The 16,524-nt window shown below is 36.6% G+C and overlaps 1 protein-coding gene and 1 pseudogene across 1 annotated transcript; one reads left to right on the top strand and one right to left on the bottom strand.

The window, feature by feature from the left end:
- Window positions 1-181: 181 nt before the first annotated feature.
- Window positions 182-5,018, bottom strand: LOC109504809 (pentatricopeptide repeat-containing protein At3g02490, mitochondrial-like; annotated as a pseudogene).
- Window positions 5,019-5,139: 121 nt separating this feature from the next.
- On the top strand, window positions 5,140-16,252 carry LOC105060515 (uncharacterized). The gene is made up of 5 exons (XM_010944255.4): window positions 5,140-5,224; window positions 6,242-6,318; window positions 12,546-12,697; window positions 15,495-15,570; window positions 15,678-16,252. The coding sequence occupies exons 2-5, from the start codon at window positions 6,258-6,260 to the stop codon at window positions 15,875-15,877; spliced, it is 489 nt and encodes a 162-aa protein (XP_010942557.1). The 5' UTR covers window positions 5,140-5,224; window positions 6,242-6,257; the 3' UTR covers window positions 15,878-16,252.
- The last annotated feature ends 272 nt before the right edge of the window (window positions 16,253-16,524 follow it).

The raw sequence follows: 16,524 nt of genomic DNA, 5'->3' as shown, positions 1-16,524 counted from the left end.
CTGTATCCAAAGTCGATAAGACAAATTGAGTTTGATTCAAATTTGAAATCATCAAAATGAGTTAAGCTCCCAACTCAAACCAATCCAGATTAATAGTCGGATGCAAGTTCAGATTTAAGTTTTGGTGGAGATCGATTCAGCACTTGATTTATTTTATGTTTCCTCATGCTATTATTCTTCTATTTTTATTCTCCTTCTATTTCTATTAAGAAGATTGTTGATTGGTGCACTTTAGGGAAGTCGCATAGCATGACTCTTTTAAAATACAGATAAGGATTCCATGCCACCTGGTCTCCTAATTTTGTTCCGGATGAACATTTATTCTGACCAGCAACAGCAGTTAAATTGTTAAATTGTTATTTTAAGAAAAAAATCTAGAAAGTTTAGTATTACAAATAGAAGGAAATGATGGCATAGCGGGAAGATGGAAACATTGTCACAACAACCAGGAAACATGGAAAAAAACATAACCATCAAACTGTAAGGGAAATGACAAAACCATCAAGAACCAAGTTTGCACTGGGTTCTCACATGCTTCTTTTCTATTTACTCCATGGAACTAGCCAAGTAAGTTTGTCTTGCTGGATAGCAAAAGTGGAGAGTACGACAGCAAAGCACATGTGAAAAAACCAACTTCTATTACTAGAGCTGGAAAAAAAAAATGTGTAAAAAGTTTACATGATGATTTGATTTGGAGTAAAATTAAAAAATGGACCATAATGTAAAAAACATCCACCTAGTTGGTTTGACAAACAACCGTGTAACCACATATATACAACCGAGGGGTTGCCTGCTATGGTTTTTGACCCAGATGATGAGTAAAAGGTAATGCATGTAGCATGAAATTTAGGAATACCAATGGTTAAGTAAAACCCACACAACCCCTGGGAGTTGAATGATATAGTGAAATAAGAATTCAAAAATAGTATCTTATCCCCGATACTATGACTAATTATACTGCATTCTTGGCTATAATAATCTGGCTGTGATGGTCCACTAAATGCCCAAAAATTTCTAGACTGCAAATGAATGAACAGATTTGGGCCTAGTAAAGGTACAAGGAAAATTTTAAATTAGCATGACTGTTTCAAATCATATAGCAGTACATAAATTCGAAAAAAATTCAAAAAAAAAAAAAAAAAGAGGCTCAAGCATTTAGCCATATCTAAAATAGTTATGAAGCCTATGAAGCCAAGTACAGTTATAATAACACAATATTACAAATGAAAGGAAATTATTCTAATATGTCACTAATATGTCATTTTTAAGCAGCAGCTTTCTGGTTATGAATTTCCAAGCGACATGGCACAACATCTCTGAAGTGATAATACAGTGCAGCCTAATAGTATAGAAAAAAAATCTGTCATCAAATCTGTCTAAAACGTGCATAAGAATAGCTTCAAATCAAGGAAATCATAGACAAAAAGACAGCTCTTTCTTTTTTAAAAAAGGAAAACTGAAATCCAGAATCAAAAAAATGCTATAAGTGGAATTCAATGGAGTAAATCTCATCGAACTAGCCAGACATTTTAACTTGTGTGCTTCTTTTGCTCTGTTTTTCTAGCAAAACCCATTCATCAAAACTTCAAAGACACAACCAACATTCTCACCATCCTTTCTTTCTATCATCTTATAGAAACACTGCAATGCTTTATCTAACTCGCCAGCCAGAGAATGTTTTCAAACTAAAAATGCCCATGTCTTTGGATCCAAATTATACGCTGATTTTTCCACATTATCCAAATACTTGAGTGCATCATCCAATCTCCCACAATCGACAAGTCCATCCGCAACCCGATCGTGCACAAAACTGTCTGCTAGCCCCTTTCTTCCATGGCCTTCAAGATCTTATCACACTATCCTAGTTTACCAACACTATTCAGTGATTTAAGTACCGTACCAAAACCGATCCCTGGACAGAATTTCCGGCATTTATAAAAGTGCGAACAACCCTAGTAATCAAATTCAACTCTGGGTCTTTACTTACCACTATTTTTCTCAACAATAATACAAAATCCTGAGGTGAAGGCTTCTCTGAACTATGCAGCACAAACTCATAAAGGCTCACGGCCTCTGCCATCATTTTCCTCTTTAGAAGCCTTTCCAACACCTTGATATATGTTTCTGGCTCCAATTGATGTCTGACATTAATTTCTGATCTTATGAAGAACAAACCAAAACTCCTCGATGCAATCTTCTCGACCCAGAACCCTGGCCATTGCATTATAAACTCTACTGTCGGTTTTAAAAGATCTGTCTTCCTCAACCCATTGGAAAAACATTAAAGCCATCTTGGGGGAGCTAATCCTTTCCAAGACTGCAACGACCAAATCAGATGACAAATTTACACGGAAGTCTGCTAGTTTATTTTGAATGATTTCACTTGATTCATCCTCTTCTCTCAAAATCTTGCAAATTTGATGGCACATTCTCCCAATTACATTCTCGTGGGAATTCACGAAATATATTTCCTTCAACAAATTGAAATCATTCTCCATTTCCTGCTCTTTGAAACTCTCTGAGACTTTCAAGTACGTGATTTTGATAACCCGAACCCCTTTTTCTTCATGATCTCAACCAAACCCCAAAAACCCAATCAAAGAACCTCCGAGCAATCTCAGGGCTCCCTTCGAGATCCCGGAGCACCAAGTTCCCAGCCTTTTGGTCCAACGAGAGATTGAGGGACTCTAACTCGGCCCTGATGTCATCAGAACCGTTCGGCTTCGAAAATATCTCCGTCACGAGGGCGTGATTCTGGTCGATAGCTTCTTCGAGGAGAAATAGCGGTCTCTAGGGTTTCCAAGAGTATGTCGGCCGAGAAATGGAGCAAGAAAGGTGGCATTTTGGGGTTCCGGAGCTCTCACCTGGAGGTTCAGGGATCCAATTCTCGAGCTTTGAGCTGAGATCTGAGAAAAGCTCCGGAGATAGAGCGCCTTCCACCCGTTTCTCATTTTGCTGTGATTGGCGCGTTCTCTCCGTTGGAGGCGTTGGGATTTAACCTTAGGTTGAGTTTGATAGCCGGCAATCCATCCACACAATTTAATATAATATTTTAAATTATTATATTTAATATTTTTTTAGATAATAATTTAAAATATTTTGATAATTTATATTATTTTTTATGAGACAATATGAATTATTTTGAAAAAAAATTATCTAAATTATAATTTTTTATAATATTATAATAAAAATTTTAAATAAAATTATTTTACAAAAAAATTACACAAAATCTTTAGTCCAATCCTCCCCCACCACTCCTGTAGCTTCAGAGGCGTCCGCCTCTACCCATCCTGTAGTGCCCACAGTTCTCCACACTTCTCGATCCATCACTTTTTCACGTCACTACCACACCCACATTACTCTCGTTACTTCTCATAAGAAAAAAAAATATATATCAGAATAAAATCATTGGAGGATATTTTAAAAATTTGATCTTACATTATCGATAATCTAATTATCATATCAAATATATCAATCAAGATTTCTAATAATTTTACAACAACATTATCTTTGTATATCAAATATAATAATCAATATTATTGATAATTTAATGATGACAATCTATTCTGAAGGTAATCCACATTATCTTTTAAAATTATCTGACAATGCACCAAACGCAATATTAGGGTTTCAAAGAATCTGACATAGGTTAGGTTTATGTGCAATTGGACCGCATCAAATTTCATGATGGATAACACGCTACGGCCATGCTACCCCCAGTATTTCACCAATTTCCAATTGTGCATTATCTACTATGCATATGTTTCGGCATTTGCCTTGGTTCACTTGCACCTGGTGCATGCATTAATTTCTCTAGGTTTAGGATTTTGGAAAGGGTTGAAGCACCGTGGTAGCTCGATAACGATTTATTTTTTAATAAAAAAAAATAAATGAGAAGAAAATTTAGTTGAGGACGTTTTCGATACTTTAAAGAACAAAGATACGTGGGCTGCCAATTGCTAGACACAATTAGACTGAATTAAAATATTTTTTTTATTGCTGAACATATTAGAGACTAGATCTAATGTTAAAATGATGAGTGTCTTTGGATACTACAAGAAAAAAAAAAAAAATTGAGTTGTATCTTTTGCATGAAAAATATATATATATATATATATATTTTTTTTTTTTTCATGAATCCATCGAATCATGCAATAAGCACTTTAAGGTATGTGCACCAGATAAACGAAGGAACTTCAGATGAAAGATCACCGTGCCCGACTAAACTAGTGCATCTACGTAGAGCTAGGCTGAAATCTTCCAATCAGACCTCTGCATGTAGAAGTTCTACTTTGGATGTGTTTTTCTATGATATTGATCGTCTAATCTACAAACTAAGGTATGGCATGAAAACACCATAATTATCGAGTAATCCTAATCAATGAACCAGGATAAAGAAGATCGATCATGCTTTTCATTGAACTTGGGAAAAGAATAATAGACAGATGATGTTTTCTGAAATACTTTGGAAAATTAAATGTTGATTGAGTTAAATATGACTGGCTCAAGGAGATGTTAACACAGGTGTCCAGGGCGTTTCTTGTATTTGGCTGCCCATAATGGCAAGTGACAGAAGGCCATTAACGCATCAATCAAACGAGAAGGAGAGCTTGTTTGGTTTCATGCATATATAATATGGACCTCAAGAATATATAATTTTTGTTCAAATTTTGTAAGGGCCTGATAGTGGTTGCAAGGCACATCACAGTTATCTGAAATTGATTACAAGTTCCACCTACAAGAAAAATATCAAGTAGTTAAAAAGGAGAAAAAGCACAACACACTAGCAAATGTGATCCATACCATTTATTTTCCAGGTCAATTGCTGCAACCATCGTTGAAGTATGGAAACAGCAACATTTTCCCACATTTATGGAATGTAAAGATCAACTGACAACTATAGGAAAATAGAAAAAGCTTTCAAGCCAAGGTCTCAATTCTATTATAAATTATAATAGATGAGGGCTTTCAAGGCCACGTTGGCTAACCCAATCGGCATACTGGGCCTTGGCAGCCATGACCCACTACGTATACCGGTTCATGTCTTGGTTGCCATCATCCAGCCCAGTTAGTAAGTCGGTTTACTCGTACAAATAAACCTTCCGGCCCGGCCTACAAATAAAGCCTTTTTAATCCAGTGCTATCGCTTGAAAGGGTCCTCTTCCTCTCGCGACGGGCTATCAGGATTTTTCGCCCACTTTGGAGACATCCGACCACAAGGAAGGTATCGAGTTTTCTCCACCACTGTCTCTCTCCGATTCTTGCTTCGATTATCCCTTCACGTTTCTCTGATGGATCTTTTCATGTCTACGCATCTTGCTCTCAATTTGAAAGAAAATGGCATCTTTTTCCGTCCCTTGTCTTTTTCGTCGAGATCAAAGAGAGTTCTTCATCAGATTGCGGTTATGGAGACGTATTGTCGAATATGAAGAAACAATTTTCAGAAATCATCTGGTTGATGGTTTACGTTCGTTTCATGATCGGTTCTTCATTCTTGGAATTTTAATTTCCAGACTGGTTCATTTTTTAGGTTTTTTTTTTTCTTTTCGTGACGCAGGTGTAAAAAGATCGGAGCGTTTTCGATTTTATTGGAATTTAATGATCTAGGATTGGTGATTTATGGGCCTGGGTTTCGGGAGCAGTTTTTTTTTTTTTTTTTTTTTAGAATTTTTATTTCCGGGGACATGCTTTGCTAAATTTCCAAGATTTGCAGTTTTTAACTATTTCGAGGTTATATCCAAGGTTATTATATGATTTCTTTCATAACTGCTGCATTGCTGTTGTAATACGATACATTTTTATTTGACCGACATGTGCAATGTTCTTTATTTATTATATTGCTGTGGTTCCGTTTTTCCTGACATTTTTCCTCAAAGTCTTGCGAATCTTGAAAATGGAAAATTGGTTCTCGTTGTAATACTGCTGCTTTTGACTTTGGGTTTAATTTGATCCAGTTTTCTTCAGATTGTTTTTATTTGTGAAACAAATAATTCCCTCGTTTATGATATCCTCACAAATGATGAGTATCTGTAAGTCATGCCTTTGAAAAAATGTTAAACAATTTGTTTCCATGGGTTATGATCAGAAGTGAATGGATGATAAATTTGGCTTGAACCAACAGAATAAGTAACTTCCTCGTTTATCACTTCACAATTTAGTGCCAATATTAAATATCATCTTGGAAATTGTTTCATTCTTTCTATTCATATTGGAAGTCCTAATGGAAAATTCTAATCTGTAGGTTTTCCCTTGCAATCATGATGTCTCTAACAGCTGGAACGGTACCTACACTCACAATTTCATCTAAGAGATTGCCAGGTACTTAATTTTATAATATTTAGAATGTCTAAGATGATTAATTATTGATTAGATATAGAATAATTCTTAACTCTGCAAGGATCTATGTAGGTTTTCTTGTTCAGTTTGTTATTTGTGCCCCTTAGGAAATCCATAGCATATTTAAATGAAGATCATATGCGTGCAAGATGCAAAGGTGATTCACATACTTAAACAAGTGATTCATACCTGTTTGTAAAAGGAAAGAAAGATCTCTAGGATGATTTGAACATCAATTAGGTGTTTGAACATTGTCGGCATTTTTTGGATGTGATGTGCCTTAGAATTCCTTGGTTAGTTTGTAGTGATTATTCTCTGATGGATGCATACAACTTCTGTTCCTTGTTAGTTTATAATATTAGTTTGTCATAAACATTTAAATTGATATTAGCTAAAATTCAATAAATGTATGCTCTATGATGACATGAAACATGATCTTTGACATTTTTTTCAAAGAAAAATTGCGACTTATTGAATGTTTCAGTGTGAAACCATTTAGATGATAAATTAAGAGGTCCTTAATAGTACCACACTTTCAAAATGATCTTAGTCATTTTTTTGGCTTGTTATGTGTGTGAGAACTTCCCTTTGCTCTTTTTTGCCTTTTTCCCCAGTTACCTTTTAGACAAAATTATCAAAACCATAGTGTGAAACTACTGAAACTGAAACTAATGCTTGGTTGAAACCAAGTGTTTGAACTAACCAAACAAGGCTCCAGCTTCAGTAAATGATAATTAAGCAAGGAATAAGTAAAAATATAATTGGTTTGGCCAGGAATTAAGCATTCCCTTTGGTGATGGAGTGAGGCCTTGAAATCTAGTTTTCAAACCCACCAAAGAAATGCTAATCTAATAGATGATAATTAAATTAGAGAAGTAAAAAATATTCTTTTTGAAGTTAAATAAAAAGGAAAAACAAAAAGCAAAAGATAGCTGGCAATGGCTGCTCTATGGAAATAAAACAAAGCATCACACTAGTTTCTTAAATAAGGCTTTGATGAACAATGCTACCATGATGGTTGAAGTGGACAGACAGGTGTATTAAATTGCACTATTAGAATAGGAGGAAACTTTTGGATAGAAGAATTTTCATTTAATAATTCAAGACAACTTTTACAGTGTATGGCTTTGAATTTTGGAGGTATATTGCAGGACTTAATTGTCAAAGCAATTCAAATAACCATAACCATCACCACAATCATTGAGCCTTGTTCCATCTTTTAGAGGTCCGTTTTGAGAGAAGAATATGAATATGGGACCAAGAGAAGTAATTTGATATGCGATAGAAAAAATAGGATGTATGCATAATCAGCATGATATAATTGCTGACATGTATGCTGAGACAATAAGAAATATCAGAAGTAGTTGTTGTGAGGCATGTGTAGTTTCAAGCATGTTGGGTTTACAGTAAGCTTCAGTGCTGGACCTACTTCTCTATATACTAGTCATAAGTGAGCATACTGCTAATGTTTAGGAAGATTAGCTGTGGTGAATATTATTTGTAGAATATGACAGGGTTTACTGATCAGAAGAGAAGATTGATTGCTAGTTGCTAGAGTTATGCGAGATAACTTCATAAGGTAAGGACCTAAAAGATAGTACAGAAAAAATAAAATATAGGGAATGCAACTTTTGACGGGAGCATAAATGAAGCTAGGCTTTAGACAAAATTATTGGCCATGAGATACCCCAGTGTGGTCAGTTTCATTAGCTTTGATTTATTTATTCTAAAGAATGGAGAGATGGAGAAATCAAATAAAACTAGAGTTGGGTGGATGAAGTTTTGAGATGCTTCTTGGGGCAATATCTAGTTGACACACTTCTCAGCGACATGCCAAAAAGCTTGAAACGAAAAATCAAGTCTTGAAATGTTTTATGGTTCATAATCATCTGCAGCAAAAGACGCTTTGAGTAAGCAAGATAATTATGATAAAAGTGTTTCCATTGAGATGTTTATATGATGAAACCAGGAAGGATAGAATAAGCAATGTGTGTATAAGAGGAAATGTAGGAGTTACACTGAAAAGAAATGTATAAATAATGGAGAACCGATTGAGCAAATAGTACTCATGTGCAACCATGGTCTTAGGAGACTCTAGTAAGAAAATTGCTTGGATACTTGTCAAAGGATCTCTAGAGAGGAGGAGAAGACCTTAGCTTGCATGGATGAAAGTTGTGAGAGGGATTATAGCTCATAAACATTGGAGGTGACCTTGTAGGAACATTTGGAAAATGAGGACTTGTAAAGCTAAAAACAAATATTTCGGAGGAGATTTGATTGTAATCATTATTTTTTTTCTTTAAGATGATCAGTTATGTGGATTGTCAATTTATATGTCACTCCATGCAATTACTGCATAGCTTGATTTGTAGAATAGTCCTTTACTTTTTATTTTTTAAGCCCAAATGGATGAACATGGTTGATAGCTTTCAGGCTTGTCCTACAATGAAATGATTTCTTAGTGACTTGTTAAATATTAACAAAACAAGGATTTTTGTAAATGTTAGAAGTTTTTTGACAATTAAATGCCAAGAAACATTATTCCTTGCTGTGGATCTGGAATAAAAAGAAAAAAAATACAGGAGAAAAGGACAAGTTTTTCTTACTTTGTTGATTAGGCATCTAATGATAAAGTATGGAAGCTTTTGTTAAATTGCATTCATTTATTAAAGTGGTCTTGACCGATGACTAAAGTGCTCTGATGTATTACATTGTGTCTGCAAGATGTATCATATGATAGGTTTTTGGTATGATATGGGGAAAGTACCTATTTGCCATCTATGATGGCTTATGTCACTGTCTATGAGATTATATTCATCACATATTGGAGCATTTGCAACGCATACCAATTAATAGCAAATTTGTGGTACAAGCTTGTATTTATTTTGAACAGCTTTATTTGTGTTCAAAATAGTTTTGAACTCTTCCCATTGAAGTTGTTTTCAATAAGAAATTGAGGTTCTAAACTATCAACCCAACGTGGTCGTTTGTCTACATTCAACCAATGGTTTGAAATTGAGATAAATTTTAATTTATAAGCTTCCAACAGTAATCTACAAAAACAGTCATACAACATTATTTAGTGTGATAAATTAACACTATGGAACCCATGTCAAACATTATTTAGTGCAATAAACTACTTTTGAATATTTTATGATCTTATTTTCCTAAAAATAAGTGGAAAATTATTTTTGTTTGTATTTTTTTTAAAAAAAAAAAATTGTATAGGTGAACTTGCCAGCCCTGAATCTTTTTATAGACTAGTGCTTTTTTTCTTGCCAGTGCATTCCAGTTATCAGCTCCATATTACATGGTGTGTGTACTGTGCCAGCCCAAACCTTTAGAACACATAATTCACTGCACTTTAGGCATGAGTCTGACCCATTAAATTGTACAAATACTTTACTGCACACAGGTGTCCTCTTATCAGATCATTGATAAGTGAGTTTGCAAGAAAACTTTGGTAAGAATGTTATGGTACCATCTGACCATTGAAGAGGAACTTACACCTTCTCGAGTAGAGCAACAGATTAGGAAACTTGTTTCTTCTCATCATTTGTGTGCTTTCAAATTTGAATAGGTATTCTCAGTACTGGTCTACCTCCTAATTTCAAACAGTACAGCTTTTGATCTCTCGTTACTTGATGAATGCTTATTTTACAAAACCTAAGCATTGCTGTACCATGGAATAACTCTGCTTGATGGTGTTAGACTTCTTAATGTGTATTCTCATTCTTCACATTTCTAATGCCCTAAATACACACCAAAATCAACTGTTAGTAGACATGGAACTCCTAGCTTTCCCCAGCCATTGTGGGCTCCTTGGCATTCCTTGTTCCTGTCACCATTATGTGAAAACCAATAGTTTCCTTATTATAAACTCTCTGACATAACCATTTCTGCTTGATAAAATCTTGTATGGAAAGTCCCTTTTCCCTTCTTAACTCTTAAGTTTTGCATTTTCCTTCCCAACTAATCAAGTGGCATGAAATTCCGTACCAATCCGAATTGGCCGGTACATCCCGTACCGAGCCAGACCGGTGGGGAACCGGGACGTTCGGCTAGAGAAAATGGTATGTCGGAGGAGGAAGAGAGAGAGAGAGAGGAGGAAAGGAGAGAACAGATGCCGTCGGAGGCCGGCGGTGGCTCGCTACGACTGCCGAAGGGCCATGAAGGCGGCTTGACTGTCGTCCGATAGGACTTTTAAATGAGTGAGAAAGAGAGAGAGAGTGACATTCCGGAGGGAGGCGTAGCCGGTGGAGAGGCCGTCGGAGTTTGTCGGGTGGCCACCATGATCACCGGACAGCGAAAACTGCATGGGCGGAGCCGTGGCCGCGGAATAGGGACGACAGCCCTTGTTCATTAATCATTTTTTTTTAATGGTGATGAATAGTGAAGCCGGCAATCAGATTGCCGGTTTCACTTTTTGAATTTTTTTTAAAAAAAGTCAAAAACAGTGAAGCCGGCAATGGATTTGCCAGTTTCACTTGAGTGAAGCCGACAAACCAATTGCCGATTTCATATTTTTTTGAATTTTTTTTAAAAAAATATCCGTGAAACAAGGGCAAGTCCTTGTTTCACGCTTGCGACACCGCATGCATGGAGTTTGCCATTCGATGGCCATGGCAGCCAGTCGAAGGTTGTCCAACGGCCTCTCTAACAGCTTCCCCTCCCTCATTTTCTTTCTTTCCTCTCTCTCTTTTCCTCCTCCCGGTTCGCGTCCTTTGCCTGTGTCGGTTCGCATTGGTCCGGTCCGGTATGGATCTGTACTGATCCATACCATTGCCAACCGGCACGGGTTCTGGTACCAAGTCCGCGAACATTATAAAGTGGAAACTCTTTTTGGTTACTTTCTATTTAAATATTTGTAGTGTTTCTGCACCCCTTGTTATTTTTAAAATTTATCAATTTTGATTATGCTCAATCTTGCTTTAACTTGAGTTTTGCCTATAAAAATACAAAATTCAATCATTCTATTTGGTTTTCAAAGAACAAATTATTCAGTGATCTAAGTGATGGTCTAAGAGAGTCGTGAAGATCGGATCTTTTACTTGATATTATTTTTCATTTTTTCTTATCCGTGCCTTTGTGGGTGCTTTAGCTTGTATGCATAAACAGATGTCATAGATTTGATGCTACAAGAAGTAAATGAAGTCATAGAAGGACACATAGGAATGCAAGTTTTGAGTTATTTTTCCATCTTTGGTGCTCGTTAAGGGGGAAGGAAAAAGGACAACAAGGTTTTGTACTGTTTGGAATCAAAGAATAACTGAAAAAAGAAACTAGAGGACACTAGTTTGCTACATTGAGAGCACCCAATGCATTTGAAACACAAGCGTGCACTGTTTCAGGGGGAGAGTACTTTAAAAAGAAAATGTATGTGTTTGTGTCGGAACTTATTTTGTTGTCTTATAGAGAATGTACCTGTGTCTTTAACAAAGTTTAATAATGATCATTTAGGTGCATCTTGTATAATTTGATGGGGGAACTATTTGGTTTATTTTCAAATCTTGGAGTTCCTAATGTACAATGAAAACTATTCAGAAACATAATGATAACTTTGGGAATCCTAAATGTAATTCAGCATGATAAATACTTTCCGAAAGTTGCAGTTGTTTTTTTACCATAATTTTAGTATCTGGTATATATCCACTTTGATGGAGGACAAGGAAATTATATGTGTGTATCATGGGGTAATCTTGAGATGCCTTTGCATCTTGTTAAGACCTTTATGGATTGAGAAATTGGTTCTGCACAATGTGTTTATTGAGATCAAGAAACCAATAGTCAGAACTTTGCCAACTACAAATTTGAGAGCATTGAGCGTTATGGATTTCAAATAAGTAGTTTGATGTTTGTTGAACACTTATCTGCTTTTGGTGTTCCCTGAGAACATGGTATTTCTGGACCAATTATTATTCCATTCAACTTTTGAACATCTGCAACTAGCTGGAAGTTGCATAATGCACTTGGGTGGATAAATTAGTATTTAACAACATCAGTGAAATCATGAAACTGAACATACAATCTTATACTTTGATTTGCTAAGAAGGCATAGCATATCTTTGAAGTTGACTGTTTTGTATCTAAATTTCATAATTTATGTCTTGTTTTCTGCTACATTGCAGATAAGCTGTTAGACTCAGATTCTTTATTTCCCCTTTCATCCTTTTCTGATTAACATTAAATTATATGACCATGTGATGCAGGAAAAACAAAGATTTTGCAGTCCCAGAGGCTCGAACTTACCAAATCTGGTATTGCAGTGCCCTGCATCAAATTTCAGCCATTTCAAAACAGACAACCCATTTTACATGCTCAGAGGCTGCGCTCTACTGCAGTGATCTGTGCTGCTGCCTTGGTACATGGTTCTATAACTTCAAATAACCTTTTCAAGTTACAAGGAAATGATAAATGGGGCATGATCGAGTCCATGATTTTTATCCACAAACATGAAGGATGTTATCTTGCCAAATACTGGAATGACTCTCTGTTATCAAATTCTGTTGATTGATTATAAAAAACTCCTTAATTCTGTCTAAGGTTTAATTGTTGATGCATCTAATCTTGTCAAGCATATGATTTATGTAAAGATTACATATTTTCAAATTTTAAACTTTCAGTTGGCTTATCTAACTTTTAATATGTTAAGTGTGCTTCAAAATAAGAATGGCCAAACATATATATGTCTGTCCATAGAATAGGGCATGTAGATGCGTGCATGGAAAGCACATGGACAATGCCCTCAAGGGCATGTGGAGAAGTTCTTCAACCCTCAGGACTTCCTCCAGGTCTGTTTTGGGTGTAAGCTTTGTTTTGTTTGCTTTTCCAAACATCATAAGCAGGACTATGAGAAAGTGCGACTTTCGGTTAAGAAAAAGAAATAGAACTTTATTACAAGCTAGAGGATGATCACAATTAGATCTAGAAGTGCTTATTTGCAATCGCCTGCTTTTGGAACAATAAGCAGGTTTTAGTTTAGCAAGGTACTATCCATTGGTGGAATCGTTCTTTAATTCATAGGAGGCATTTTTCCTTGATTCACCTCAGGAAAAGAAAAAAAAACTAATAGTTTGTCAAAGGCCAAGGAATCAAGGGGAAAGATGCAGGCTTGCAACTTTTCGTAATGGAAGAATAGTAGAATACAAAGAATGTGGTTCTCCTTATTTCTTGTTCTGTTTGTATTTTGAAGAAAGCAGAGAGAGAACTGAAAACACACAGATACACACTTTTAAGAAAGCAGACAGATAACTGACACATGCATGTGCCTGCATACATGCATGCATGCAAGCACAGGAATGCGCGCAGAGGCACAGTGCAAGCACCATGCATGCATCCTTGGAAGGAAGCAGAGAGAGATGTGATGCATGCACGCGCACGCATGGAAGAAAGCACACACAGAGAGAGAGAGAGAGAGAGAGAGAGGGCTGTGGTTTGAAAGGTCATGTATTGAATTGTTTCCTTAACCCTAGCAGTTAAGGTGGTGTTTGCAGACAGTGGTAGAAGTTCACGCATTATATAGGTTGGTCTGATTATAAGTGTTTTAAAGTGCATGCGGACCTAAAGAATTTTGAATTTGACCCATTGAATCCAAATTTTAATAGCCTGACATGGTCTGATCTTAAAATAATGCTTAATCTTGTTTGAAAACTTGTCCAAACTCCAAAATGCTTGTAAAGGCAGGAATAAGGAATATGACATTATTCTTCAAATTTTAACATTATTATGGAAAACATGTGAGTCTTAGGAGGCTCAAGTATGAGGGGTTTGGATAGGGCATTGAAGGTAGAAGATGGTTATTAGCTTTTGGTCATGGATATGGGCCTCGTGTAACGTTTTAGGGGGTTGGCTCTGCAGGACCTAGCCTTTACAAACGTTATGTCCTACACTTTATAGGATGGTACCCACACTTGGTGTCTGATCATGTGGATTTGAGTACTGAAGGGCTATTAAGTTCAAAGAAACAAGGATGTTGAGGGGGAAGCAATGGGTAACTTCTAGAGTTCTTTGGTAGTTTGGGTTTCTTATGTGGCATTAGGGTTGAAATGGTGTAAATTTAGTCTGAGGACAGACCTTTGCAGTCAACTGCTGTTTTTGGTATCTTTGGTCCTCTCCACCTTGTTGCCTCCTGTTCAGTGCACAAGTGATTCTTTTCCAGTCATCCAAACTATTCTTTTAGTGTAGAAGATTTTGGGGGAATATATTCCCTGCAGAATATGACTGGCTAGATCATGTTCCTTAGAAGGTTTTGAGGATCTCTTTATGCATTGTGAATATTGACATATGTGGTATTTAATGATGTCATTAGAGTGTCTTGGGTGTTTCCAAGCTTGACATTGCTTTAGTTGAAAGTTGGACCATTCCAGTTCTTATGGTAAATTATTTGTCAAAGCTATTCTGTGTAAACTGGACTTTGAAAGCAAATGGTCAGTTAAAACTTTTAGGGAACATAAAACAGGATCATATTTGATCTAGATTCCCAATACTACATATATTTGAAGAGATTCTGATGCTGCACTGACGGTCTGCTGGTTTTCTTGTTTCTGATGGTTGTCTTGTTAGCATCTTTTTTTTTTTTGGTGGGTTGCGGGGGGGGTGGGGGGGGGGGGGGACTGTTTCATGACTATGGGTACCACTGCCAATGCTATTATATTTCTGAATAATGGCTCTTGAGGACTTGCTGATGTAGCAAAACTTGGATGGTATTCTCTTCTGGCTGGATCACAGTTTGCTTGCTGTTAGTGCTCCTATTTTGCATGCTCTTGTCATGTTTTCCTGCTGCCATTTTAGTTAGCTCCCTGCCATGTCTGGCATTCTCTTGTTTTGCATCTTTTGATCTTGGAATCAGCACATTGGTGGACTAAAAGTGGGAATCATGTGACTTCCAGAGCTTCTTCTTCAAAGCTTTTGTATCTAATCTTGTTTCTCTCAATTTCTGTTGGCTCATGGTTGATTTCATATTCATAGGCAATATGCATCTTGACTTACTGATCTTGATTCCATTTACACTTACCTGTCTGCTGTATCTCTGGTTATTTTTGAATGCAAGATCCTTCTTGCAGGTGCTTGTATATCTGTGTAAAACTTGACATTCGTTCAAGTTATTTTTGTTCTTAATGAACCTATTATTCGTAAATTTGGTATTACTTCTGCTGCAGAATGCAAGATGTGCCGCAGAGCAAACACAGACTGTCACACGCCAGTCATCAACAATCACGATTGCTCCCATCCAAGGTAATACTAAACCAGTGTTCTCTAAAAACTGTTACTTGCTGGCATATTATTTCGCTTTGACTAATTTTTGGATCAAATAAGAAAAGCTGTATATTTGTGGATTTCAGGAAAAGAGAAATCACCAGACCTTGATGATGGGGGTACTGGATTCCCACCTCGTGATGATGGCGATGGTGGTGGTGGTGGCGGTGGTGGTGGAGGTCATCCTTGGTCAGGCGGTTTCTTCTTTTTTGGTCTGCTTGCATTCCTTGGCTTCCTGAAGGATCAAGAGAGCGAGGGACCCTACAGGGATGGTGGGAGGAGATGATTGATCCAGCCAAGTTGAAATGCTGTCGTAACATGTATGCATCTCTTCTGCCAAGGAAAACAAAAGAAGAAGAAGAAGAAGAGAGGATGGTCAAATTATTTAATTTCCTACATTCTTAAGATCTGTTAAAGCAGAAAAGTGCTGAAGGACCCATCGAATATGCTATCAGTGAAAAAAGACATTGAATAGAGCTGCAGTATAAATGGTGATGCTTTGGCTGGGGGCAAGGGTCCGAAAATTCGTACATGCATTTATTCTCTAATGGGCCGTCTTGTTATTGAACATGGTGCAACATCAATTCTTCCCCTCCAAATTATATATGTATTATTTATTTGATATTTTATTTGGATATGATATTAGATGCTTAAATTGCTATGATGAGTTGTTGCTGCTTAATCCTCAAATGCTGATACTATTTATCCTAGAAATCAGTGATGTGGAGCTATAAGAGCCTACACAGCAGAGCAAACGAATGAGAAATTGGAAGGTTAATGGGAGAAGCATGGCAGGAATCATTGCTCAAGAATTGGTTCTACTCCATTCTACAATAGTCTGTCCATACTTTTGTGGTTGGCTTTTGAGTAAAAGATGAGGTAGATCATTTTGAGATATGGTGTGGCCGGAATGTGCACCACGTTTCATCCCAT

Source organism: Elaeis guineensis, chromosome 1 (genome assembly GCF_000442705.2).
Source record: "Elaeis guineensis isolate ETL-2024a chromosome 1, EG11, whole genome shotgun sequence".
Taxonomy (NCBI): Eukaryota; Viridiplantae; Streptophyta; class Magnoliopsida; order Arecales; family Arecaceae; genus Elaeis; species Elaeis guineensis.
Note: the sequence above shows the minus strand (reverse complement) of the source record. Positions and strands in the feature narration are given on the sequence as shown.